The sequence below is a fragment of the Eumetopias jubatus genome, unplaced genomic scaffold (genome assembly GCF_037043125.1).
Source record: "Eumetopias jubatus isolate StellerSeaLion01/CBP00866 unplaced genomic scaffold, mEumJub1_p1.0 scaffold_7, whole genome shotgun sequence".
In the NCBI taxonomy this organism is placed as follows: Eukaryota; Metazoa; Chordata; class Mammalia; order Carnivora; family Otariidae; genus Eumetopias; species Eumetopias jubatus.
This window is the reverse complement of record NW_028274813.1, coordinates 36,332,655-36,359,305: the sequence shown is the minus strand read 5'-3', so window position 1 is coordinate 36,359,305 and position 26,651 is coordinate 36,332,655. Positions and strand designations below refer to the sequence as shown.

Here is a 26,651-nt window from a genome sequence, read left to right as displayed (position 1 = left end):
ACTCACTTGTTCTTGTCAGAGAGGCAATATTGTTGATACAAAAGCACAGATTAGCGAAGAGGAAGTTGTACCTCCCAAGTTTTTATTCACCAATAGCAAATATTTACTGAGGGGCTGCTGTATGGCAGCCACAGGATTTTTAAATAATTTCGTTTATTTAGTTTGAAACATGTGAGGCATTTACTTAAGGATGAAGTCACATAGCAAAGGCAGGTACAATTAGTCTTAATTATTTACTTTTTGTTTCTCAGTTACATTCCCTCCATCACACTTATGTAACTTCAGGGAATAATCATTATTAAACATTCTTGGTTATTGAAGCTTATTCCAAGGTTTTTAAATGCTTTTACAATTTTTGATAGAAATTACTCCAAGAGATATATGTTTTCTTATATCTTTTTCAATATAAGATTCAAAAAAATAATTCCAATATAATTTAACTTTCCTTCCTAACTTGGAGATATCACTACAAAGTTGCTATACTTATTGTTTCATTTGCTTATAAAGTTATGTTTATCTGATATTAAATGGCTCCAAACTGAGTTTGAAACCCTCAGTCTATTTCTATGTAGTTTTTCCTATCCCCTTCATTATTAGCTGTACCTTTTGGTTGGTTGCTACAGTGTCTCTCTGCATTGAGCTCTTTTTTTTTTTTTTTTAAGATTTTATTTATTCATTTGAGAGACAGAGAGAGAGCATCAGCCAGGGATAGAGGCAGAGGGAGAAGCAGACTCCCCACTGAACAGGGAGCCTGATGTGGGACTCGATCCCGGACCCTGGGATCATGACCTGAGCTTAAGGTAGATGCTTAACCAACTGAGTCACCCAGGCACCCCTCTGCATTGAGCTCTTAAGTAAAGGTCTGAAGGCCTTCTTACAGTGCAAGTGGACTTCAATATGAAGGGTTTGTAGCCTGTATTCACCCATTTATGGTTTTACAGCACGTATTCTTCTATATGTGGGATTTATAGCCCGTGTGTAGGTTTATGGCACACACTGCAGCATTTTCGCTGTAAGGTGCTTGGCTACGTCCTGGAAGTTGACATTGATGAGAGAATAACTACTAGACAAGTGATCTATTGCTTATAAATTAATCTGAGGATGTTATAAAGTAATTCAGTGACTCTGCATAACAATAGTTCATTAGGGTATTGGCAAGAAAACCCTGTCAATTTTTCCAGCTCCTTTTGTGTTTGTTTTCCAAGGGTGACTTTATCATTTTACATAAAGTGATAGAATTTTCTTAAACGTTAGACCCACTTGTATTTAAGTGTCAGATTCCAAAGATAAATCTAAAGAGTTTGTAGATACTGAGAATTTACTTAAAAATTGATTCAGGGGTGCCTGGCTGGCTCGGTTGGGACAGCATCCAATTCTTGATCTCGAGGTCATGAGTTTGAGCCCCATGTTAGATATAGAAGTTACTAAAAATACAAAAAAACTTTAAAAAATTGATTCAGATGCATAATACTTTTGATCTCATGGTGTAAATAATTAAAAATTGGCCTTATGAAAAGTTTTAACTCAACAAGGTATAAACAATGCTTTATAGTGTGGTATGCTATTAATAGAATGACCTTTTTATTGAAAGCAATCAGCAGGGTGCCTGGCTGGCTCAGTCAGTTGGGCGTCTGCCTTCGGCTCAGGTCATGGTCCTGGAGTCCCGGGATCAAGTCCCACGTCAGGCTCCCTGCTCAGCGGGGAGTCTGCTTCTCCCTCTGCCCTTCACCCTGCTTGTGCTCTCTCTTGCTCACTCTCTCTCTCAAATAAATAAAAAAGAAAGAAAGAAAGCAGTCAACATCTATGTATGCTTTGTTAGTTTTTTTTTTTATTCCTGTATAGTTAACATACAGTGTTATGTTAGTTTCAGATATACAATATAGTGATTCAACAGTTCTGTACGTTACTCGGTGCTCATCACAATAAGTGTACTCTTAAACCCCTTCACCTATTTCACCCATCCCCCACCCACCTTCCCTCTGATAACCATCAATTTGTTCTCTATAGTTAAGAGTCTGTTTTTTGCTTTGTTTCTTCTTTTTCTCTATTCATTTGTTTTGTTTCCTAAGTTCCACATATGAGTGAAATCATACGGTATTTGTCTTTCGCTGACTTATTTCACTTAGCATTATACTCTCTAGGTCCATCCATCTGTTGTAAATGACAAGATTTCATTCTTTTTTATGGCTAAGTAATATCCCATTATTTATATATACCCCACATCTTCTTTATCCACTCATCTATCTATGGACACTTAGGTTGCTTCCATAATTAGTCTATTGTAAATAATGCTGCAATAAACATAGGGGTGCTGTATCTCTTCAAATTAGTGTTTTTGTATTCTTTACCAGTAGTGGAATTACTGGATCACATGGTAATTCCATTTTTAACTTTTTGAGGATCCTCCAGACTGTTTTCCACAGTGGCTGCACCAGTTTGCATTCCCACCAACAGCACACATTTCCTTTCTCTCCACATGCTTGTCAACACTTGTATCTTGTGTTTTTTACTTTAGCCATTTTGACAGGTGTGAGGTGATATCTCATTGTGGTTTTGATTTACATTTCCCTGATGATGAGTGACGTTGAGCATCTTTTCATGTGTCTGTTGGCCATCTGTATGTCTTCTTTGGTGAAATGTCTGTTCACGTCTTCTTCCCATTTTTAATTGGATTATTTGGATTTTTTGGTGTTGAACTGTATAAGTTCTTTGTATATTTTGGGTAGTAACCCTTTATTGGATATGTCATTTGCACATAATTTCTCCCATTCCATAGGATGCCTTTTAGGTTTGTTGATTGTTTCTTTTGCTGTGCAGAAGCTTTTTATCTTGATGTAGACCCAGTTGTTTATTTTTGCTTTTGTTTCCCTTGCCTCCAGAGACATATCTAGAGAGATGTTATGGCCAGTGTCAAAGAAGTCACTGCCTTGTTCTCCTCTAGGATTTTTATGGTTTCATATTTCACATTTAGGTCTTTAATCCATTTTATTTTTGTGTATGTTATAAGGATGTGGTCCAGTTTCATTCTTTTGCATGCAGCTGTCCAGTTTTCCCAACACCATTTGTTGAAGATAGACTTGGTTAATTTTTAAGAGGTATAAGTGGCATTTGTTATTAAATAGGAGAATAGAATACATAGCGATAAATTGTGTTTTATAGATTATTAACAGACAGTATATACTGTATGAGAGTTTTTGTTTCTGAAATTCTAGGATGTGGTTGCTATAGAAACTGAAGTAAAATCAATAGAGAAAAAAGTTTCAAAAATCAGAGCTATCCTCTTATCAAAAGAAATATTTGATTTTTCACCGGAAGAACATCTTAAGCATGGGGAGGTAAGGAAGCATGGATCATTATTAAAAACATTTTCTTATAATACTTGTGTTTATTTTTAAATATGTAATAATATGATGTGATAAATAGTACTTAGTCTTGCTAGAATAATAGCAAAATAAAGTTGGGAAATAGATAGGAATGACAATAAATATCATGTTTTAGATCATACAGTACTACCTGTAAAAAGATAATTTTCCTATAGGTTTTGTTTTGTTTTGTTTTGTTTTTTCTTCTGAAAACTTCAGAGTTTGGGAGTTTTGCCTTCATGTCAATTCTCGGTGCTTAATAGTTCAAGAGCTTGAGCCTCTAGGTCAAGAGGACTGGGTTCTAGACCAACTGCACTGCTAACGGGCCATGTGACTTTGAGCAATTAGTTAACATTTCTTGGATTCTCTTTCGTATCTGCACATTGGTATTGTAGTGATTGTACTGGACAATTACGGTGTATACAGAGCCCCTAGCATGGGATCTGGGACATATTAAACAGCATACAGACTTGATTCCCTGTCAGCTTAGCGGTTAGGAGCCTGTGCTTGGGAATCAGGCAGGCCTGGACTCTACTCCCAGTTCTGCCTTTTACAGTCTGACCTCCTCTGGGTCTCCTAACTTCTGTGCACCCAATTAACGTACTGTGACATGGAAGTTCTGATACCTACTTCCTAGGATTATATAAATCCAGATCTTGGTGGAGCAGATGTCATTCAACCAAAATATAATTATATTTTTGGGACTTGGAAATTTGGCAGGACTGTTCAAGAAGCATTTTTTGAGAGCTTCCTGTGGGAGGCCCCATGCTAGGCACAGTGGCTCTGAACGTCAGAGGTAGTATTTGCCCTTGGACAGCTCACTGCCTGGTGACACAAAGCAAAGCACCAGTTCTGCAGAGAGGGAGTGGGGGGGGGGGCAGAGAAGGAAGGCAGTGGGGGGGGGGGGAGAGAAGGAAGGCAAGAGTGGTCCAAATGCAGACACTGATGGGTTGCTCTTGCCTCGGGCCTTCTTTCCTGAGACCTTCAGCCATCCAGTCACAAGTGATCTGAGAGTTCTTTTCAGTCTGAGCCAGGGAAATGCTTTAAAAATCAAAACTATAGATTAGTCTAAATCATACAGTATTTTAACTTTGAACAGACTCAGCAGTGGCCATTTCTTTTCATTTATGTACCATGCTTCTCTGATGAAATTAAGGTCATACTTGAAAACATCCGTCCCATGAAGAAAGCCATTGCTGAACTCATGTCTTACCAAGTGGAACTGCGGTGGCCCCAGACAGGAATGAAACCTCTACCTGTGTTTCAGCGGACAAATCAGCTTTTACAAGACATAAAACTGTTGGAAAATGTGACTCAGGAACAAAATGAATTATTAAAGGTGAGCAGTTTATGATGATGACAGACAACTTATAGGCTTAAAGTGTTTGGCAAAAGCTGGTTTTGTTTTCGGTTTTAATGGCTGGGTCAGTGAGAGTCCCATGACTGTTAGATGCTGCCTTGTTGATTCCTCTTGGTCTCTTCCAGTATTATTATCCAGGAGGTGACATTTGATAAAAGAGAGTATCTTATTGCTCAAATTATCAGTTCTTATTCCTGTTCAGTCGAAAGCACTAAAGCATAGTTATGATCTGTTTGATTCCATCCTACGATTATTGAACAACTCCACGAGTAAATGCTGTGGGGAGAGATTCGAACCTGAGTGGTACAATCTCCTGAGACCCTTACAGTAACCAGCACCATAATAATCTCTCTATACATCTCAGTCACTTTCCTATTAATCCATCTCATTTTACTCTCCAACTTGTGGTACAGATAGAGTTGGCACCTTGCTACCCTTATTTTTACACAAAAGGAGACAAGAGTCAGAAGGTTAGATGACTTGCTGAAAGACCACTGAGTTAGCTTGTGTCCAGATTAATTTGTGTGCAAATAAGACAAGATTTTGAGTTTTTAGACTCCTGGTATCATTCATTTTCCATATCAGGGTCTCTTCCTTCTAACTGATAGCATCTTTCAGCCTCTCCCCAGAGGGTTTTTTTTTTTTTTTTAATTCTTATGTTTTGATTGATCTCCAGGCCCAGGTCAGAAATCATTATTAGATAGAAATTACATTTTTCTTTGGTTTGCATTCCTCGATTAACAACCACTTTCACCAGAACAGAAAGCTGCTGAAAGAGCCTTAAATTCCACAGACTTTTCAACTCTATTGGTAGGTCCCACCCCAGCCTCCCACCACCAACTGGTTTTTCCTTATTAGATGGGTTGGGGTAGGAGAAAGGTTATTTTTTCCCCTCTTTCCCAACCACCACCTCACTGTAGGGGAGAAAGCTGCTCGTTGTCCCTCTTTAATTTCATTCCCATTTAGCTGGCTACTCTGTGTCCTCCTAAGATTTGAAGATATTGTAACCTCTGGTTTGAGTCTTAGCTCATAGAATCTCTCTGTCCTGGCTACTGATCAGCAGATGTCATTTCCTAACGACCATAGGGAGAAAAAAGATCAGGCACTCTGTGTACTACTTTTTAATATGATAAAGAGAAGAAAACAGATAAAATTTGATCTATTCTTTTTAATCTTTTTTTGTGTTTGTGTGCTTTATTGGTTTCCTGGTCAGGAAAAGAAAATAACAGTTGTAACTATGCTTTAAAGTGGCTTCTTCACAGGATGAGAAGGGGGAAATAGAAGAAATTATATTTTGTGCCAAGTTAGGTTTCAAACTTTGCTGCTTAAATTTTCCATGTTATTATGTAAGTGGAAATCAGATGTCATCTCATATATTTCAAAATTAAGTAAGCCAGTGGTAATGAAAATCATTAGAATATGGTACATTTCTTTTAATTTCTATTTTGGATATTGTAAGTGCCCTCATCGTGGAAAACAAGATAAATTACTTTGGGGAGGGCAGTGGGTAATAGAATGTAGCTCATTATAGAGGGTTGGGGAACAGGTGTGTGCAGTGAACCTAGTTATTTATTTCCAGCCCACAGCTAAAATTATGATTAAATATTAAAGAAAATACAAGGAAGAATTCTATGTTGGCCAGAAACTTTGAAGTTTTAAAAGGCATTTTGTTTCATTGTGTAGCATACTTTATCTTTTTTATATATATATACTTTATCTTTCTATCATACTTTGATCATACAGCTTAGTCCACAAATAGGTTTGAGCTTCACTACTTCCCTAATGCTAGATTCAATGTGTTGTTCTGGTGAATTTTGCCTTTTCCTCCTGCCAGCTCAGACTGCTCTTGAACCCTCAACCTCTTACTTATAAAATGTACATCACTGATCCCAAGGGCTACCGGGTGAGGATGTGGCTGGAATGGAAAAATTTATCATCTGTCATTCCACATGCCCTTTCTGCTCTGAATCAGTAATGTCACCTTTCTATGTGGAAAGCATCACATCGAGCATGCATTAAAAGAGCATGTATGACATATCAGTAGTTTCATAAAACTTGGCAACTTTATGTTAACATGCCATAAAATGCTTCCCAGAATAAGCCCACCAGACTTAAGGGCAAAGGCATACCTTATTATGCTTGTACTCCAAGCACTGCCCGAGGTGTCCTGGCATCTAGTAGAGCAAGAAAGTCAGGTGCCAGCTATGAACGTTGCTCTCTCTATTTAGGCTTCCATTTTCTATTGCAGCCTATGTGGGTGTGTATTTGTTGTAATTGATTGAAACTTGTGATGGGGATAGATGTTGGAAGTAATCCATGAATCTAGTCCTTAGATTATGACAAAGATTCTTCTTTGCGGGGGGCTCTTTTATAGATCGTCATAAAACAGACCGATGAATGCAATGAAGACATAGAAAATTTGAAGCAGATCTTAAATAATTATTCAGCTGAGTTCTCCCATGAACGTCTGTCACCAGACCAAGCTGCCAACCTGACACAAGTACAGGTATGTCCCTTTAATTTATTTGCCCTGTAGTTCATTCAGCAATCGCTTACTAAGCCATTGGTGTCTAGAAGCCTTTGGGATGGTACAGTGTGTTTCCTCCTTCTCTCTTCCAACTGAAGGTATATTATGTGTATATTCACTTTCCATTCCTATTTCATAAAAGAGGTGCATTTAGGTCTGAATTTGCTCTGCCCTGAAGAAGCTGATGTAACACAGGATATTTGGACAACTTGATTTTCCACCTCGCTTTCGGAGATAGGCGCCAGGCAGGGTGGGCGGGCTGGGCTTTACAGGTAAAGACCCTGAACCCTGTTGTAATGAAGAGTTTCATACACTAAGTAGTATTCCCATATGCCATAATTAGCAATATCCTGTGGACCCAGTTACAGTGGTGTGCATATTAACCCTCTACTGCTAGGGCTTTTTTTTTTTTTTTTAATTTAGTCTTTGTTTTTGAATTAGTATTTCTGTAACAAACCTGATTGTGTGCCAAGCATTGTATTCAAAACCGGGTTATGACACTTGCTAGCTGTGAGGTCTAAAGCAAATTACTTACAGAGAGGGGTCTAAGGGGACACACCTATTAGGTGGTGGACTCGGTAAGGCAGACTCAACATTAAAGACTCAGTATTGCAAATCTGTTAAATTTCCCATCACATTAAAAAATATGAGGACCCCAAAGAGCTTTGGTTTATATGAATCATATCTACTGATATAGAGAGAAATGAAAACTCAAACATGTAAAAATAATTTAGCTTATTTTAAAATAACAAACCCATTACATATTGATAGAAATAACATATTTTTATGGAAGAAGTTACAGTTTCCAAAAGCAAATGCAGTGAGGGGAGTGACCTTGTTTTACATTCTTGCAAATCTCTTAAATGTCTGGCTTGGTAGAAGACAACTAGATTCTCATCTGCTTCTGCATTCCATCTGTTGAGGTATGTAGTTGTGTTTGAAGTATTTAAAAACAACCCAACCTCTCAACAAGATGTACTTGGAAAAGAAAGGAATATTTTAATAACGTTTTTGAAAAACTGTGGACATTCTTTGAAACTAAACTCCAACAAGTAGAAGTTACTCACAGGTTTGCTGTTAAATGGAATCCAAAGCCATGTCAATGAACTTTCATGCTCTTGCATTAAGACCCATTGGCCTATTTGTACTTTGAATAGATCTTCTAACTGTGCATGGTTTTATGTTGTCATGCTTGATCGTTTGGAAAATTTTGTTTCACCAGTCACACAGATCCTCCAGATATGTCAACATTTCAGTAGTTGATATTAAAAAAATTCACACTTGTTAATATTAACATTTATCCTTTCAGAAAAATCTGTTAGTATTTCTATATTTGTCTAGCTTAGCAGCTGTATTTTTCTAAGTGAAAATAGCATTTTATGAAAAAAATGGGTAGTTCAGCTCAAAACTTAAATAACCACACAGAGCTTTTCCTCCATCATCATACTTTGGCATACAGTAGAAGTGCTTTATGCGTACTTTCCACCTTGTCACACAGAATATTAAAAGTGCATGTTCTTTATCAAGAATATTCTTAAAAAAAATATTCTTAAGCAAAACTGGCTTTTTTTTTTTTACAGTTGAGCACATGATAGTGAAGAATCTAGTAACTAATATAGTTGATGTCCCTGCCTTGATTCATATGAAGTGCAAGCAGTTTTACCCACCATTCCTTTTGCATCATCCTATAGTGAACATTTTAGTATTATTATGAAAACGATCTTGACCTCACAGAGTGGGAACCCCCAGGGGTTCTGTAGATGCCACTTTGAGAACAGCTGCTCTGTGCCCTACTGTGCCTCTACAAGGTTGCTGTGCAAACTGCTCTGTTTCTCTTAGGGTTATTCTGATGACTGGCATATTAGGTCTGTTGGGAGGCATTTTAACTCTGAAGTTTAATGTTTATTGAAAACGGACACACAGCACTGCCGACTCCTATTTACTTTAGTTCTCATTTCCCAAAGCAATTGCGGGAAGTTTTGCTTCAGGCAGAATAGGGTTATTGGTGTCAGAATGTGTGCAGTAGCAGAGGGGCTGTGGAGGTGGGCGTCAGGGAGTCAGGGTCTGTGCTCTGTCACTGGCTAGCTGCAGCCCTGGAAAATTCCTCCCTGGACCTTGGAACTCCCACTTATATGCGGAGACATGGTAGGCTTCTCTGTAAGAAAGGGAATGATTCTGTGAATGTCTGTAGGATGGACGGATTGATGAATGGGAAGAAAGAAGGAAGGAACAAATGAACAAATGAACAGGGGTTTGAGGAATATATTAGAAACAAAAATCCCAGTATGGGAAGGTTTGCTGATAAGGAGCAGGTTGTCTTCTGATGCAGCACTCACCGCAAGGCTCAGGCAGAGGTGGAATGATGCCTTTCAGGGGGGTTAAGAGAGGAGGATGTTCGATTAGACACCTGCTATGTCCTCCAAATCTAGGATTCTGTAATTCTATATTTGTCTTAGACGGACAGTGGGCAAGGGCCCTTCTGCCATATAGAAGACATTTTATTCCCACCCACCAGTCATACACATTTTTAAAGTAATGTTATAAAACTTGGAATCACGTGTCCATCATTCCCATGGTAAGTTACACTTCATGCTCCCTCTCTTTGCTTGTTTATTCCCATTTTGTAGGAAACTTTGTGAGAAAAAAATAAATGAATTCAGTAATAGTAAAGACGGCTTCAGAAGCCGTCAGGGAAGTGTGAGGTTTCTCACCTTGTTTTTTCTGAGTGGTTCCCGAATGTTGGTCTGCTTACAAATGTCCTGGGAAACTTCCCAGGCCCTGACCCTGTGGATTCTGGCTGTCAGTCCTGTTGCCACCAGAGTGGTGGCTCCCAGCCCTGGCTGCACACCACAGTCCCCCACAGAGCTTGTGACAAATCTCTGAGCCTTAGCTTGACCCCCAGAGAATTGATGGACCAAGTGTCCGGTGAAGCTAAGTCATCCTATAAGGGGAGCTTATAAACCCTCACCAGGTCATTTGGAACTGCAGCCAGGATCAGGAGGAGCTCTACCGTCCTAGACATTCACTCCTGGCTCTGCACATCAGATAGCGTAAAACACTCATCACCCCTTATACCAAATGATGCAAGCTCCTGAGGGCAGGCAGAGGGCTCACAGCAATGCGAACACTCTTTCTGCACAGGGAGACATCAAAGGTATGGAAAAGCAGATTCTGAGTTTGAACCAGAAGAAGGAGAACCTGCTGGTGGACCTGAAGGCTGCCCTCCTAACCCTTCACCAGCATTTACAGCAAGACCAGCAAACATCAGAACAAGAAATGCCATCAACCGGAGCGTTGGAAGAGGAGGGAGTAGCTGAGAGGGATTCTGAGTGGAAGGTGGGTAGGACTTTAGGCAAGTTAGTCCCACTCCCCACAGGAGTACTGAATTGGTGTTATTTGTCACCTGAAAAGCCTGTGGCATCTAGGTTGATGGCCTCTAGGAATTTTAAAAGTGGAGCCATCTGCCTAAGGTTGTTCACTAGGGAATATGAATCCTTGGGATGTGTCTGTTCTGGACTCAACCTGGAATTCTTATGCCCGAGTTCCTTGAGCGGTGTATGGAATTCCATGGGCAGGAGGGTGGGAGCCACCCCTGAAGGATCTTCATCGTAACCGGTCAGCCCAGTGCAAAGTCAAAAATGGACCCAGCCCCACTCTCAGCCCACTCGGGGTCTGCACCTGTGGATCCCATTTTGAACTGTCGGAGGAGGGGCCGGAGGGAGCAGTGCGGGTAAAAGGGATGTAAGATTTGACGGAGTCATGGTCTTTGGCAGGATGAGCTGCAAGTTATTAGACCCAGATGCTGCGTGGGTGGGTGGGCTGCTCGAATGAAATGAGTAAACAATTAGCTACATCAAGGCACAGCCGGGCCAGGATCCCGGGGATGTTGGACAGCAAACTGGCTACAAGCGTTTGTGCTGTGCCTTTCAGATGAACAAAAGCAGTGCCATGTCTTTCCTGCCAGCGCTCACGGAAGAGGTGGAAGAGAGCTCCCTGAAGAGTGAAGTAAGGAACATGATTTTCTCATTACATTGCGTGAGAACTGAAATCTCTAAAAGAAGTTCAGTTCAATGGGAAGCTCTTAAAATGAATAGAAACACAAGGATTTTAAAATTTAATGCCGATGTTTTATAAGGGTGATTGAAGCCGTTCTCCTGCATTATTAACGTTAAGTGCATCTAAATCGACTTCAAGCCCAAGCGGGAGAAATGTAATTCAGACGCACTTGTTAGCATAAGGGAGAAGGTGAAGTTCTTGGTTGTATCCTGACTTCTGAGTACATTCTCTGAAGTTTGGAGAGTATGTTGTTTGGTTGGCATTCCTAGTGTGCTTTGTAGAACTTTATTTTTCCAGAGTTGAATTTATTTCCAGATTTGTTAGTCTGAAACAGCATTGCCAATATAGAGAGTGTGTTAGCAACTAATTAATACCACTCATCCTTACAACTTCATTAGAACAGATTGAAGGAGACATGGACAGTTGCCTTTCCTGGTATCAATTTCCATTTTGTACTTTAAAAACAAAAATTATGATGGGTCTTGTGCCAAAAGGAAGAAAACTGCAGCAATTTGTCATCTTTATGTCTCATATGTAACCACTAGACACTTTCTCTGCTCATTTTATGGATTGTTCAGTAGCTCCACCATCACACAGAACCACCTGCTTTCCTATAGACTGGGACAGGTTGGAACCGAGTGGTAGGACAAGGGAGATCACAGGCTCACTCTATGCTCAGACCACAGACAACTTCGTAATCTGAGTATGTCCCTTCACTGCAGAAGGAATAGCAAGAACAGAGGAACCGGGGCCAAGAATAGAATGCCTGGCAGTCTGCTTCTAATTTAAGGCCTGTGTTTGCCTCTGAGCTGGTATGTTTATAATATCCACTGTTTGTCTTTGGCAACAGCAAAAACACATGTTCATCAGGCCGTTATTTAAAGATAATTTTAGGGTTACCTTTACCAAAGCAGATTAAATTCCTAAAGCACCATTTTAAAGATCCTTTTTGAGTGATGTGAGCTGACTTCCAACTTTTCAGAATATCTTTTAGGCTTCAGGAAGAGCAACCACATTTAGACTCCTATGATTTGCTTAGCCAAAGAAAGAAGTGAAAAATAGAAGGGGTGGGGGATTAAGGGCTACAGTTATACTGCCTGGTAGACCGAGTTTTACAAGAGAGATGAGTAGGATGCTATTAGGATGGTAGGAAATTACTTCTTTGCTAATCAGTTGATTACTGTGTTAGAATGGAGATAAGAAAGGAGAGCCATCTTCTGGATCTTGGTCTTTACTCTGGAAGCATGATAGGGACATGGAGGAAGATAGAGCATCCTCGTCTTCTGGAACCATCATCCAGGTAATACTGAGCATAATACATTCGGTGGTTGGAGGCTTGCAGGGATAGTAAAGGAAGTAAGTCCAAAGAATTTCTTGTTTGAAAGACTGCTTAGGGAAGGAACCTGCTGGGGCTGAATTTTTTTAAGCTTTTCACCATTACCTCTGCACAAATTCAAAAACAGCCAAGTACTGGCTTATTAATACTCAGTGATAATAGGAGAGTATTTTCTGAGAACTCCATATGTGAGAATTCGGACTAACAAAACAGGTAACTCAAAGGAGCCCCTCTTTAAAAGTTCACTGTAGTGTTTCAAAGCATTTATCACACCTCTCTTTTGGGAGTAGTTGGGGGAGGAGTCTCCCCATAATCCTCTTTGAACAAGGTAGTGTATAATGTGTATTAATGTCTTTTTTGCTCTTTATGACCTTCCAAATCTTCTCCAACCTCTCAAACTAGAGGGCAAATGCCCTCACCTTAGAAAATCATTATAAGCTAATGTGAAAACGATGTTTTCCCCATGTTCCTGAAACATCCCAGCATCATTATGATCCATCTGCCTTGCGCTCCTGTCTCCAGGGCTGACCCCTCCCCCCAGCCCCTAGGCCAGTCCTTTTGTTAAACCTCTGCACTGGGCTCTGCCTCTTGATGGGTTCCTTCCCTCTCTAACAAGTCTTCTCCCTCCTGGTACCGCCCTTCCAAACAAACTGAGCATCCCAAAGCCCAGACTGTCTTCAGAAACTGGCTTGCATCCCCGGGATGCCCCTCTTTTCCCAGCCCGCCTGTAGACCACCTGCTCATCCACCGGGGCCCTCTCATCTTCCACCTCCTCCAAGAAGCCTCCACTTTCCCTTCAGTCTGGTAGCATTCTGAACCTCGGTTAGGACTTAACCACATTTTTATGCACACACGGACACAGTTGGGTGAATGGCAAGAACTTTATCTTTTACGTGTGTATGTCCTGTACTGGGCTCAGCAAGGTACTTTAATGCATTCGCTTTCTCTATCCTGCTTCCTGGGGTCAATTACTGTGCTTCCTCTCGTTCGTGGCTAGAAGTCTTTACTTGGGGCTCCTCACCGTTGGCCCCTTTTGTAATCAGATTTTTGCCCCGGCCGTGTTTAAACTGCCATTGACTTCTAGAACATCAGTTTAGTGTCCTTTTATGAGTCCTGATCCTTATTGATCTTTCCAGCATTAGACTCTATCAGCATCTCTTCCTTCCTGAAATGCGGGGATCCTTTGGCTTTCTTAATTCTGCACTTTCTTGTCTCATACCTGCAGCCCCTCCTCTATCATCTCTCACCCTTCCCGCATAATGGTGGACATTGGCCCAGTGTTCTCTCTCTTCCTTCTCTCATTTCCCTCAGGGCAGCTGTATCTCCTCCTGTGGGTTTGGTAGTCCCTCTGTGCCAGTGATGCCCACAGCAAGCCTCTTGTCTTGACTTTTCCTTTAAGTCTGTTTTCCATTTCCACCTTGCTGATAGATTTCTCTTTTTGGATATGTTTTCTTCATCTCAAACTCATTTTACCACCTTCCTTCAAAATTGGTTCTTCTAATTTCTCAGTGTCTGTTTATGGCACCACTGTTTTCTCAGAGTCTAAGACAAACTTCAGAGCCATCTTAGGTACCTCACTTCTCTTGCCTTCCATGTCCAATCAGTGGCCAAGGGATGTCCATTCACCCTTCTCCTCCCATGATTTTGCCGTCATCCTGTTCCAGGCAGTTGTGACTTCTGCCCTGGGCTTTTGGAGTAGCCTTCTAATTGAGTTCAGAGCCTCCAGTTCTTTTTCCGAGCACGTCTTATACAATAGTAACTGATGACTTTTCCTAAACGCCTTACTGCTAAGCTGAAATCTTTAATGGATTCTGATGATCTGCTGAGTAAGATACAGTCTTCTTAGCCTTTCCAGACTCTTCATGATCCTGACCTCCCTTCCCAATTTTGTCTAAGCTTTAGTTTAGTTCTTGGTTCATACCTTTCTAATAGCAGCTCTTGTTTTCAGTATAAGAAGCTGAAAAGTAATATTTTGTTAGTTACTGCTAGATGCTTTATATATGTCATCTTGTTTAGTAATCACATGCATGAGTGAGGGAGGTTACATTCCTACCTCAGAGGCACAGAGAATCCCAGTGAACTTGCCCAGATTATGCAGCTTGTAAGTAGAACAATCAAGATTGGTCAATTATACTTTTCCCACCACATGATGTTAATTATTTGTGTATATATCATTTTCCCATTGTTTAACCTTGGTTAACCTAATAAGTGGGAGTGCTGAATCAAAGTATACATCCATTTAAAGTGTGACAGACAGTATCAAACTAGAAAGTTTGCCCTCTAGAAAGACTGTATCCATTTTATTCCTTCCAGGAATGCATGGAAATGTTGCTTTCTTGACTGCAAACTGATGTGAGATATTTTCAATTTTAGCCAAACTTATCCAGTGGTTTCAATTACATTTATGTTCTAAGAATGAATATCTCTGTGTTTATTGGCTTTTGTATTCTTGCTTTTATTTTTTATTTATTTTTTAATTTTTTAAGATTGATTTATTTGAGAGAAAGAGTGAGTGAGAGAGAGAGAGAGAGAGAGCACATGAGCAGGGGGAGAGGGAGAAGCAGGCTCCCCACTGAGCAGGGAGCCCAATGCGGGGCGCGATCCCAGGACCTTGGGACCATGACCTGAGCCTGAGGCAGACGCTTAAGCGACTGAGCCACCCAGGTGCCCCTGTACTCTTATTTTTAAAGATGTGTTTATTTATTCGAGAGAGAAAGAGAGCATGTGTGCACACGTGCACAGGGAGGAGGGGCAGAGGGAGGGAGAGTCTGAAGCAGACTCCCTGCTGAGTGAGGAGCATGATATGGGGCTTGATCTCATGACCCTGAGATCACGACATGAGCAGAAACCAAGAGTTGAAACCAAGAGTCGGACACTTAACCGATTCTGCCGCCCAGAATCCTACTTTTGTATTCTTCTTTTATGAATTGCTTGCTCATGCCGTTTGACTTTCTTCTCTACATAGGGTTTGATATTTTCCTTACTGACTTTTAAGGATATATATTAAGGATATTAACACATGGTAAGCTATTATCCCAGTCTGTTATTTCATTTTTAACTCAGGTTATGATGCTTTTAAGGTAAACATTATTATTTTTTTATGTTGCTGATACTCACATTCTTTCCCTTTACTGCATGCTTTAAAAGGCCTTCCCCACTCTTAGATTAGAAAAAGATTCACTCTTTTTTTTTTTAAAAGAATTTTTATAGTGTAACTTTTACATTTAAATAGTAGATAGAGGGGCACCTGGGTGGCTTAGTCAGTTGATCGTACAACTCTTGATTTTGGCTCAGATCATGATCTCAGGGTTGTGAGATAGAGCCCTGTGTTCGACTCCACTCTGGGTGTGGAGCCTGCTTAAGATTCTCTCTCTCCCTCTCCCCCTCGGCCCCCCGCCCTGCTCACACTCTCTTTAAAAATTAGTTAATTAATAAACAAATATTAGATACAATTAGAATCCATTATTAGGAGTAAGACAAGGATTTGGTTATATTTTCTCATGAAATGCCTGAGTAATTCCCAAATTTAATAAGTTAATCTTTCCCCCTATTATTTGAAAGGTGGCCTTTATCATATAACTTCATTTAATTTTAGTTCCCCTATTAATCCACTTAAATACAGGATTCTTTAGATTTCCTTGTATGTTCCTCATTAACTGGAGAGCTTTGGAAAATTTAAGTCTTTCAAATAAAGACAAACCTGGGGAAGCTGATTTTTTTTCCTACAGAACCAACTTTTCTCTAAATGCGCCTGACTTTTCTCGACATTTCTGCAACCAGGTGATATGTAAAATGAGCCGGTGCAGGAAGAGTAACTTACATGGGAGTGAGGGCAGGAAGTTTTCTGGACCTCTGGTTCTTTTCTTTACAGGACGCAGCTGAGAAAATAAGCACATGTGATAATCCTATGGCACAAATTCTTGGACCAGACTCACTGGGTCCCAACCAAACAGAGGAGGTAAGTCCCTGTCGGTAACAAGCAAACTGCTCAGGTACCTGGACGAGCATCCAGAGCTGGGAAGCTTTCTGTGTTTGGAATACTTTGTATATTGAGCCAAGAGTTCTTTGTGAACTTTAACATCTTCATATGTGCTGTCAGCCTGGAAAACTGGAAGATTTGCCATGAGATGTTGACCTAGAAAGTAAGCATGGTGCAGAACAAGGAAGGATTTATCGCTTGCTCACTATTTGTCAGCATGAACTAGCCTTTCCACCAGCAACTACTTCTTTCTTCTGTAACAAGTGTGTGTGTGTGGTGGTGCTGGGGGCGGCGGGGAGACTTGCAGATGTTTGTAGAATTGACTGTAAAATGTTAAGGAGTAAATTTAAAGGGTTGGTATTTTGGCATGAAATACAGCCACCACCGGAAAATTAGCTTGCGTTTTAACTGAATCCTATTACTTAGATCAGTGGTGTGTTGATGCAGAAACCAAGCAGTGTGACATTCACTAAGAGAGAGCCGAACTTGGATACTAGAGAGATACTAGAGATTGGAGAAGTCATGTGAAGAATGTGGACTTGTAGATCCCAGGGCATAATGAAATCAGAGACTGAATCCTGGTTCCCCTTACTAGTTGGGTGACCATAGGTGGTTTGAATAACCTATCTATGCCTCAGTTTCCCCATCTATACACTGGGAATAATAAGGGCTTGTGATGGGAAATAATGAGAGGGTGTGTGTATCACTTAGCATGGTGGCCTGGCCCCAAAGCCCAATAAAGGGTTGGGTATTATTAATTTACAGTTACATGGTGGAAACGACATAATTCTCTTTAACAAGAAATACTTGTGGTAATACTTTTTAGACCCCCGACATGCACAATCATAAAACACTTAAATCATTGCTGCTTTTAAAATTTGGGGCTATCATTTAGAAAAAATATTTAGCAGGGGTGTGATTATGGAAAAAACTGTGGACTCTGAATTAAAAGATGGCAGAGCTGTGTGACCTCAGGCAAGTAACTTACATGTGGGCCCGAGCTTCTCAGAAGCAAAGTGGTGAAATGGGAGGTGGGTGAATTGCTTAAGCGTTAAATGAACTTGGATTTCTTTGACTATAAAAAGAGGTGGGTGAACTGGTTACTGGCAGGTTTCCCAGGCCACCTTTAGCAATTGCAGTTTCTATGGTTGCAAATATTCTTTTTTTTCCTTCCGTTCACCTTTGGATTCTCTTCAGTTTCAAATAACTAGCAAGTAAACCCAGATTAGTTATCCAGCTTCCTTGTTTTCTCATTAATTCAGTAAGTTAGTGAAAAAGGAAAGAAATTCAATATTGCCATTAAAAAAAATGTGTGGTCTATGATGGGTGCTCGAATAATGCTTTTGAATAAAGAAAGAAGGTCGACGGTAAATCAGTTATCACAGACTAATCAGTTAATATTAACGATTGTTATCTCAGGTGACAAAAAAGAGGATCCCCAAGTCTTTGCCGCCAAGAGATAGCAGTATCTGAAAACTAGAAAAGAATTAATCGGATGACTAGCAGTTGGTGTCTGGCAGTAATATCACACAACTGTTTCTTTTTTAAGAAATCAGGATTAAAAAAGAAAATTGAAACCAGGTGACTCCCAAGTATAGACCCAACTGTGCAGAGAAACTCAAGGCAAGGGAAGACTTCCTTACAAAGATGATTCTTGAAAAAAATATCGACGAAGGCAAGGGAGAAATAGTGTTTTGTTGTCAGTAAAGAACACACCTCTGTGAAGTTAATAGATGGTCAAGGGGAACAGGTGCAACTCAGACACTTCTGCGAACACAGCATTCCTGATACCCACCATGTGTGTGAAAAATGGGTATTTTCACACCCTGCATGTTGTTGTTACCACTTGCCTATTTTGTTTACTTTTGTTGTACTGGAAGTTCTGTGTTTAAACAAAATTCTGTAGACATTGGGAATTTTCCTGCATTTGAGTTGAGTTAGGGTATACGTTTATGAACAATTTTGTTTTGGATGCTAACGTGTAGTTAGCAAAGCCTTATATAGAAAACATCGTATTTCATCATACTCATAATCAATAAAATATTTATTGAGGTCAATAATTTTGTAGAGAAAAACACAAATTCCTAAAGGAATCTCTCTAGAAGGGTTGATGTGATCTTTCAATGTTTTGGAAAAGGATGTGGGAAGCAAATATATCTGTGTATCAAATCTTCTACTTCCAAATTGAAATTATCTAATATGTATTTTTAAAAGATTCATTTATGTATTTGTCAGAGAGAGAGAGCACGCACGAATAGGGGGAGTGTCAGGTAGAGGGAGAAGCAGAATTCCCGCGGAGCAGGGAGCCTGACGTGGGGGGGCTCGATCCCAAGACCCTGGGATCATGACCTGAGCCGAAGGCAGATGCTTAACCAACTGAGCCACCCAGGCGTCCCTAAAAACATCTAATATATTATTGATAGAATACTTGATTTGGTACCTGGAAGAAATTTTTCTTTTCTCTTTTTCTTTTGGATCATTAAGCAACCCAGGTGTTCCAATAAGAACACATCTTACATCATGCTTTCTTTATACTATAGTATAAACACCTAGTCCTTAACTCAATAATATTTGAGTGTCTAGACAGTGTAAAGCAGTTTCAGGGACTCTCTGAAGAATAGGAGAAAAATTTCCAGATTACCCCACTGAAGTTCATTACTTGACTCGCATTACTTTTAATAGGGGGAAATTTAGATGAGTAATAGCATTGTATGTTGGGGGAGGGGGAAAAGCGAAAATATTTTAAAATCTACTTGTTAAGTGTGTGGCACATTTCCTTGTATCCCAGCCGGTGTGTAAAGAGCCTTTTTTTTTTTTTTTTCTGTTTGATCAGAGCTCACCGCAATGTAAGCATTGCTTAATCATGTGTCACACAAATTCAAACCCCGGCCAATTCGCTGCGAAGTTTCAGACGCACACACCCACGTGCACACCCTCTCTCGCACACTCACCTGTCTCCTGGGGCCCACTCGCTGTTTATGAACTGCGAGCCCGTTTGCGCCCTCTGCGCCCGGGAACACCACCTGTGTACATGCGGCTTGGCTGCTTGGAAACCTGGAGCACCAGGTCACGTGATTGTTGCTATGCGTGTGGAGGTGCATTTTTCTTTTCTTTCTTACTTCTTCTGCCCTTATTTGTTTGTTTTCTTCCAACTGGGGGAAATGCTGGAAGTTCACAGGCTTTTGCAAGCTCAAATCTGCAAACTCAGGATTCCGTGGCTTTTCACTGCTGGATTGTCTTTGGGTTTATCTTAGGGTGCCACACGTCCACTCAAGGCTGCCGCTCTGGGCTTTTCTGACGACCAAGGAGCTTTTGAGGCCACGGTGGAGCAATCTAGGCCCAAGCCTGCAGAAATCCTCCATGCCTGCAAGACCCAGGTGGCCGAGCTGGAGCTGTGGCTGCACCAAGCCAACGTGGCGTTCGAGCCGGAAACATTAAATGCAGACATGCAGCAGTTGGTGGAACAGCAGCTGGTAGGGTGCCAGGTAAGGCTGAGGGGTTGGAGGTCAGGGCTGGCCTCTACTCCAATCCCCTTCCAAGACTGGGCGATGTTTTCTTAAAGCAACAGCGTGTTTCTTCCTGTTACACTGACCCCTGTGTTTGTCTTGGCCTCAGGTTTTTGTTCTCAGGGGAATTCTTTGAGGCGATTTATGGAAGCAGAGTATTTGGAGAGACAGTAGTGGGTAAGAGCTCGGAATCCAGCTCCGTCACATTAACCGTGAACTTGGGGACGTTAACTTTCCACCTCATTTTCCTCATGTGGTCAGTTATCCACTAGGACTTTGTCAGGGTTAAATGAGATAAGGTACAAGAACCAGGGTTGGGTGTAGCAAGTACATAAAAAGTGCTCAGTAAATCCTGTTATTTGTGTTCATAATAAGTTCCTTAGAACTTTCATTCTTCTGAGACGAAGCCGACTATCCGGATTTGCAAGATCGCAGATAGAGCATAAAAGGGCTTTGCTGCCATTTTACTGTGAATGCTCCTACTCTTGCTGGGGAAGGGGGGGAAGGGGGGGCAGAAATATAAACTTCCTTGCCTTTAGTCGTAACATTTGCTGGCTCAGCCCAAAGGTTGGAATCTCTGTGTCCCTCCCTCCAGGGAGAAGCTAGAATGACGACATCTCCGCAGCATAATCAAGTGTCACAATACCTGAGGTGCCTTCTCCAAGGATGGTTAGATGCCTGATTGGCTCTTTTGTCTGCCGTAGCGGACACCAGGAATGAGGACACCCTCTCAGAGCACCCCCATATGACCCGGCCACAGGGAGCTCCTCCCATAATAGCCCTTTATGGGGTTGGGGGTAGCCCATCCTTGGTCATCCCCTTTCTCCGCTCGGGCCCACAGTCTTACAGTATCCAGCGCCTGCCTCATGGGGTACCCAGGTGGACAGGCTGACCTCCTTCCCCAGGAAGCTCCCCACCTCTGACCCCAAAAGTCAGCTCTTGATAGGGCAGGTTCACTTTAATACTGGCACTACTTGTGGTCTGGCTGACGAGGCACAGGCAAGTCTGGAAAAAACGGTACTACAGCACAGAGCAACATTGTGCTAAATTGAACCTGAGGTGTTCAAGATGTTGAGTCCCAGCCACTTAAAGCCCTCCAGGTTAGATTTGCCAATGGATCGCCTTGCTGACTGGATAGACTCCATGCTGATTTCCTTGGTCACCACCAGAATCCCATTCTCATGCCCGTTGTAGTGAGGTCAAGTTTTGGGGGCTGTAGTGAGGACAGTTTTGGGGGCTGTCAAGGGAAAGACACAACCACAAGGTGGCAGTAGCACACAGCAAGCTTTCTTTGGGCAACATTTTGGCGGGAGCTCAAGGCCTGGGGAAGTCCCTCTGTACAGGGGCACTCCCAGACCCTGTGGCAGGAAATGGAGGTGGGACCACGACCTGGAAGGAAGGGAGGAAGGCAAAGGAACTCCCACGGGAGCAGGGAATCCAGAGGGGCTTGTGTGTCTAGGTGATGTCAGAGAGCTCCAAAGGGCAACAGAGGCTAGGGTCTTTTAGAGCCCCAGAGTTGTGTCTTAATGATAGGGGGCAGATGTGGGGTCCCACTTGGAGTTTGGTGCCAGTAGGATTTGAGCTGATGGTTCTGGCCTACTGTGAAAAAATAAGCAACCTAGGGACCAATGTACCGGGACCATCTTTGGCTCATTTATAGAACACCATGGCACATACGACTTAATATTGAAATATATAAAAAGCCTTCCAGGAGCCTGTAAAAAACATGAAGTTCCCAGTGGGAAAATGTCTAAAGGACAGGAGCGAACAGATCAGTCCAGAAAAAATTGTATTGGGTCATTTAATATTTGAGAAGAAATGTTCCTCCTTGATTGTTAAGAACATATGAATCGAAACAGCTGTTGTTTTGTTCTCATGTTACATTGGCAAAAATTGTATCATCCTGGAAAAGTCTGGATGTACTATTCTCATTGCCTCAGTGTTTTGGGAGGTCAGCTGTCAGCATATAAAATGTCCATCTTATTTGACCTAATAACACCATTACTTTAAATGTACCCTCCAAAAATAACCCAGAACGGAGAAAAATGTTTCTGGCAGTGTTAATTGCAAACGTGAAGAACTGGAACCAGCTTAAAGGCTTAACCAGTAAGGAAGTTACATGAATCGTGGAATATCAACTTGCAGCTAGGAAAGTGGGAATCATGAAGCATATGTCTGTAGACACATGAAAGAAGTATACATAAAATAGCTAAATGGAAAAAAGGAGCACAAAATTATAGTACATCTTGAGGCCACTCTAAAACCTATGATTACATATTGTTTAAGCTTAGAAGAGTCTGTAGAGGATACAAGAAGTCTGCTTGGATAGAGGAGTTATAAGAATATATTCTTTGAAAATCTGTGTTTGTTTGTTTTTAAAGATTTTATTTATTTGACAGAGAGCACAAGCGGGGAGCGGCAGTCAGAGGGAGAGGGGGAAGCAGACTCCCTGCTGAGCAGGGACTACCCCCACCCCCCCAATGCAGGGGCTCCATCCCAGCACCCTGGGATCATGACCTGAACCACAGGCAGATGCTTAACTGACTGAACCACCCAGGCACCCCTGTTTTTCTTTTTTGAGATTTTTTTTTTTATTTCAAAGTAATCTCTATACCCACCGTGGGGCTTGAACTCATAACCCCAAGATCAAGAGTCTCATGCTCTACCCACTGAGCCAGCCAGGCACCCCTGAAAATGTGTTTTAAGGATAATTTTTCCTTCGACAAAGCAAGTTTTAGCACACAAGGTCCCAGTGCTGGAATGGGAATCTGAAAGCCGCCGTTGCGTTGTGTGCTCGGCCAATTGGCATGACCGTTTGGGCTTCAGAGCCCCAGAGGAGGGCAGACTTGATCTGCTGGGGAAGAATACAATGACGGTGACTTACAGGGAAACCTACTTCAGCTAGCTGATTTATTTTTAGATCCGTGTGTAAGTTGGCTGGTTGTATCAATGACAAAGTGTTTTAGGTTCCAAATTATTTCTTCTGTCATCTTCTGATATTTTGGAAGTTTATGTGGACTTGAAAAAGAGAAGGAAAAGATCAAGGGAAAGAACCTTCCAAGAGTTCGGTGAAATTCTTTTTCTATTACGACTTGACGCTCGGATTGCAACAGGAAAAAGTTAGGAAAGTTCGGCGGGGGGAAGGGTGGAATAACGATCGTGCCCATAGACTGTGTGTCAAGCGCTGGCTAAAGTGCATGGACTTTAACTCTTAACTCCTCAGAGTAACCCGAGGAGGTAAGTTCTGTTATTACCCGCATTTTACACATGACTGAAGGCACATTCATGTAAAAAGTAAGGTGCTCAAGTTTACCCAGCTAAGCGGGATCTGAACTCAGTCTATTTTCAGTGTCTGTGTTTGTTTTTGTTTTAAGTTTGTTTGTTTGTTTGTTTGTTTAAGTAATCTCTCCATCCAACATGGGATTCGAACTCACTACCCTGAGGTCAAGAGTCGCATGCTCTTCCAACTGAGCCAGCCAGGCACCCCAGTGTCTATGTTCTTAACCACTTTGCTATGCTGGATACATTTAGCTGTCTTTTCTAAAGTGATTATAGAGCCACTTATTTTAGATTATTTTGGAGAGTGACATGTGCAAGTTGGGGTTGGTTTGGTTGTACCCCTGTCCAAAAGCTCAGGAATTACATGGAAATTGTTGTTTTCCCAAGATCCCTTCTGATCTGTGTTTCTGAGACTTGTTACATATATTAGGTAGACAGAGTGTATCTAACTCATTTTAGAGTATAACGCTTGTTCAAGACCAAAACCATGAAGACTTAAATGATTTTGTTTCCCAGGCCATGCTAACAGAGATCGAGCACAAGGTTGCCTCTCTGTTGGAGAGCTGCACAGACCGAGGGCCGGGAGACAGCGGGGCCACTCAGCAGGAGGCTGAAGCTCTTTCTGTGAAATTAAAGACTGTCAAGTGCAATTTGGAAAAAGTCCAGATCATGCTTCAGGAGAAATACAGCGAAGACCAGGTAAAACACAGCCACCTGTAGACGTGTGTGGGTAGATAATATGGGAGAGCTACCAGAAAGAAATCTGGCAGAGGTGGTGAAACAGCTACAGGAGAATTACACTAAATAAGAAAGAATGAAGCCTCTTAAAGCTATAAGGGATGGTCGTATTGACTCTTGTTACTGATTCCGTTTTACCTTGCAGTTTTCCTACCTAGGCTGTTGGTGACAGCGTAGGTTTGGTTTGGATTGGTTTGTTTGGATTGATCGTTCTTGCTAGTAATGAGGTGGTGTAAGCCTTCTTCATAGAAGAAAGATAAGTTTTAAAGGAAGTTTGTGACTCCAATTGACTGGAAAACAAAGCTCTTATAAAGATTAAAATTTGACATCAGGAATATAAAACCTCTTTCTGGGGTCTTTTAGTTCATTTACAAGTATATATACTGACTAAAGTGTTGTACAGTTACAGTGTTCTTGTGACTTTTGAAAGAGTTCTGTATTTATAAACGCAAATAGGCATTTATGGGTAGGGTCTTACTATATAAGATTTGCATCTATACTTAGAGGACGGTGGTTCCTACTCAGAGGACATTCAAAGAAATAGGATTGGCTGCAGATACACAGGCTCTGTACTTCCCTTTCGTCCTCATGTGGTTCTCTCCTTTTAAAAAATATTCTGGACATAAGGGAAATTTGAATGCCTAAGCATAAAACTATATCTCTTGTTTGTCTGTTTACTTTGTTCTTGAAACAGAAAAACAGTACGTTTCCTGGCTTTTAGTAATTCATTGGATGAATTACATTGAAGAAGATGACCCCCATCATCAAATATAATGGTTTTTTGCAGTTGTTTTGAAATAAGTACATGGAATCATGGTATATAATTACAGTAAATTTCAAAATACAGTCACTTTATATAAAACTTTTCCATCATGTAGTCTCATTATTAGAACTGAAATAAAGTGGGTCTTTTTTTTTTAAATAGTCTGCCATCATAAAATTTTTTGCAGCATTCTGCCACTCTAAAGAAACCTTTAGAGCATCAAAACGATCTCCAACCAGATAACCTTTCTACATTTGAATCTACTGTAACTGAAAGGCCACAGTTCAGCAGACAAAAAGATTTCCAGCAGCAACAGGTAATTGCAGCCCCTAACAGATGTAAGGATAAGAATAAAGCTTTCTGCATGGAATCTCCCTTTGAACTAAGTACCAAACTGCCATTGGGGTGGTTTCTTACGTGACTGGATGGAAAGTGTGATATACAGTTGTTCCTGTGTGTTGAGCATGTGCCGCGGGAGCTGCTTTGCTTTCATCTTCTGCAGGTGGGGATGCTCTAACTTTGCTACTTTATTAACTTGCACCTTATTTCAAACTAAGCACATTTCTTCAGGGTGAACTTACTTACCTCTGTAACTGTAATACCTCTTTCCCTATTATTTCAAAATGTGTTGGCATATTTTGGGGGATTTTCCATGTGTGTAATATATATTGTGAGATATACTTGGTCCTTGTGTGAATGTTTTAAGTAGGTTTTTGAGAAATAAAAGTTAATGAGAACAAACAAGCAAGAAAGGGAAATAGTAAATAATAAATCAGGAAGTGGTTCAAAGTGAGATCTCAACAGAAAAACCACTGGGCATTAATTGAAAACTTTGACTGGACTGTTTGAATCTCACTCAATTATAGGTTCTGGAGTTAAAACCAATGGAACAGAAAGATTTCATCAAATTCATCGAATTTAATGCCAAGAAAATGGGGCCCCAGCATTGCCAACCTGATAAAGATACAACTCAGAAATCGTCTGAAAGGTAAAACATTTTTGGAGTTGGACATTCAGCAAGTTGTATGGTTGGGAGAATTAAGAGCATTTCTTTTTTTAAATCACTTGTAAAACATTGTCTGAATGTAATAAAATTTCTGTATGTTGATGATTCTTTTCACCTTTTATTTTCCTTTAACAGCAGTAGGGCATCAAGTCCTGAAAATGATGCTCTAGACTCTGTCTTGTCAACTCAGGGCCGAAGTGGGGATAAGTGGCAATATTTACATCACGAACTCTCATCAAAACTCGGGCTACCGCTATCTGAGCAGGTGCAGCCTCAGGTCAGTGCATGCCTGCGCGTGGTGTAAATAATAATTAAGCATGTTTATCTTTGAAAATATTTTAATGAACAAACGTTCATTAAATACACATCTATGTTCTGCATTATGTAGTAGTTTATGTTCAGAAAGCAAAGATGCCCAGTGCATTTTTCATTTGACTCACCAGTTTTCACCCTTCTGGAAATCTGTAGTAGAGGCCACTCCTTTGTGCTTCTGTGGCACCCTGAGCTTCCCTAATCACAGCTCTTACCATACTGTGTGTCTGTTTATTTGTCTGTATTCCCCACCGGGTGGTATGGGAAGAAAAGACCGTGTCTGCCTGGTTCACATTTGAGTGCCTGGCACAGTACCCAAAACATTTTCAAGTCTCAGTTTCGATATGTTGAGTGAATAAAGGAATGAATAATATATGTTTAAAAAAACACTTTAAAAACAATATAGTGCTGTATTACTGTCATTCAT

At 41.0% G+C, this 26,651-nt stretch overlaps 1 protein-coding gene across 1 annotated transcript in view; it reads left to right on the top strand.

The window, feature by feature from the left end:
- The window catches only part of SYNE2 (spectrin repeat containing nuclear envelope protein 2), a 261,213-nt gene that overhangs the window by 145,882 nt on the left and 88,680 nt on the right, over positions 1-26,651 (top strand). The window contains exons 58-69 of the mRNA XM_028101704.2: positions 3,213-3,335; positions 4,519-4,701; positions 7,097-7,228; positions 10,391-10,585; positions 11,180-11,254; positions 12,495-12,605; positions 16,513-16,599; positions 19,875-20,105; positions 23,922-24,104; positions 25,094-25,222; positions 25,773-25,894; positions 26,048-26,189. Of these exons, the coding sequence (XP_027957505.2) occupies positions 3,213-3,335; positions 4,519-4,701; positions 7,097-7,228; positions 10,391-10,585; positions 11,180-11,254; positions 12,495-12,605; positions 16,513-16,599; positions 19,875-20,105; positions 23,922-24,104; positions 25,094-25,222; positions 25,773-25,894; positions 26,048-26,189 (1,713 nt within the window). The remainder of the gene's footprint in view (positions 1-3,212; positions 3,336-4,518; positions 4,702-7,096; positions 7,229-10,390; positions 10,586-11,179; positions 11,255-12,494; positions 12,606-16,512; positions 16,600-19,874; positions 20,106-23,921; positions 24,105-25,093; positions 25,223-25,772; positions 25,895-26,047; positions 26,190-26,651) is intronic.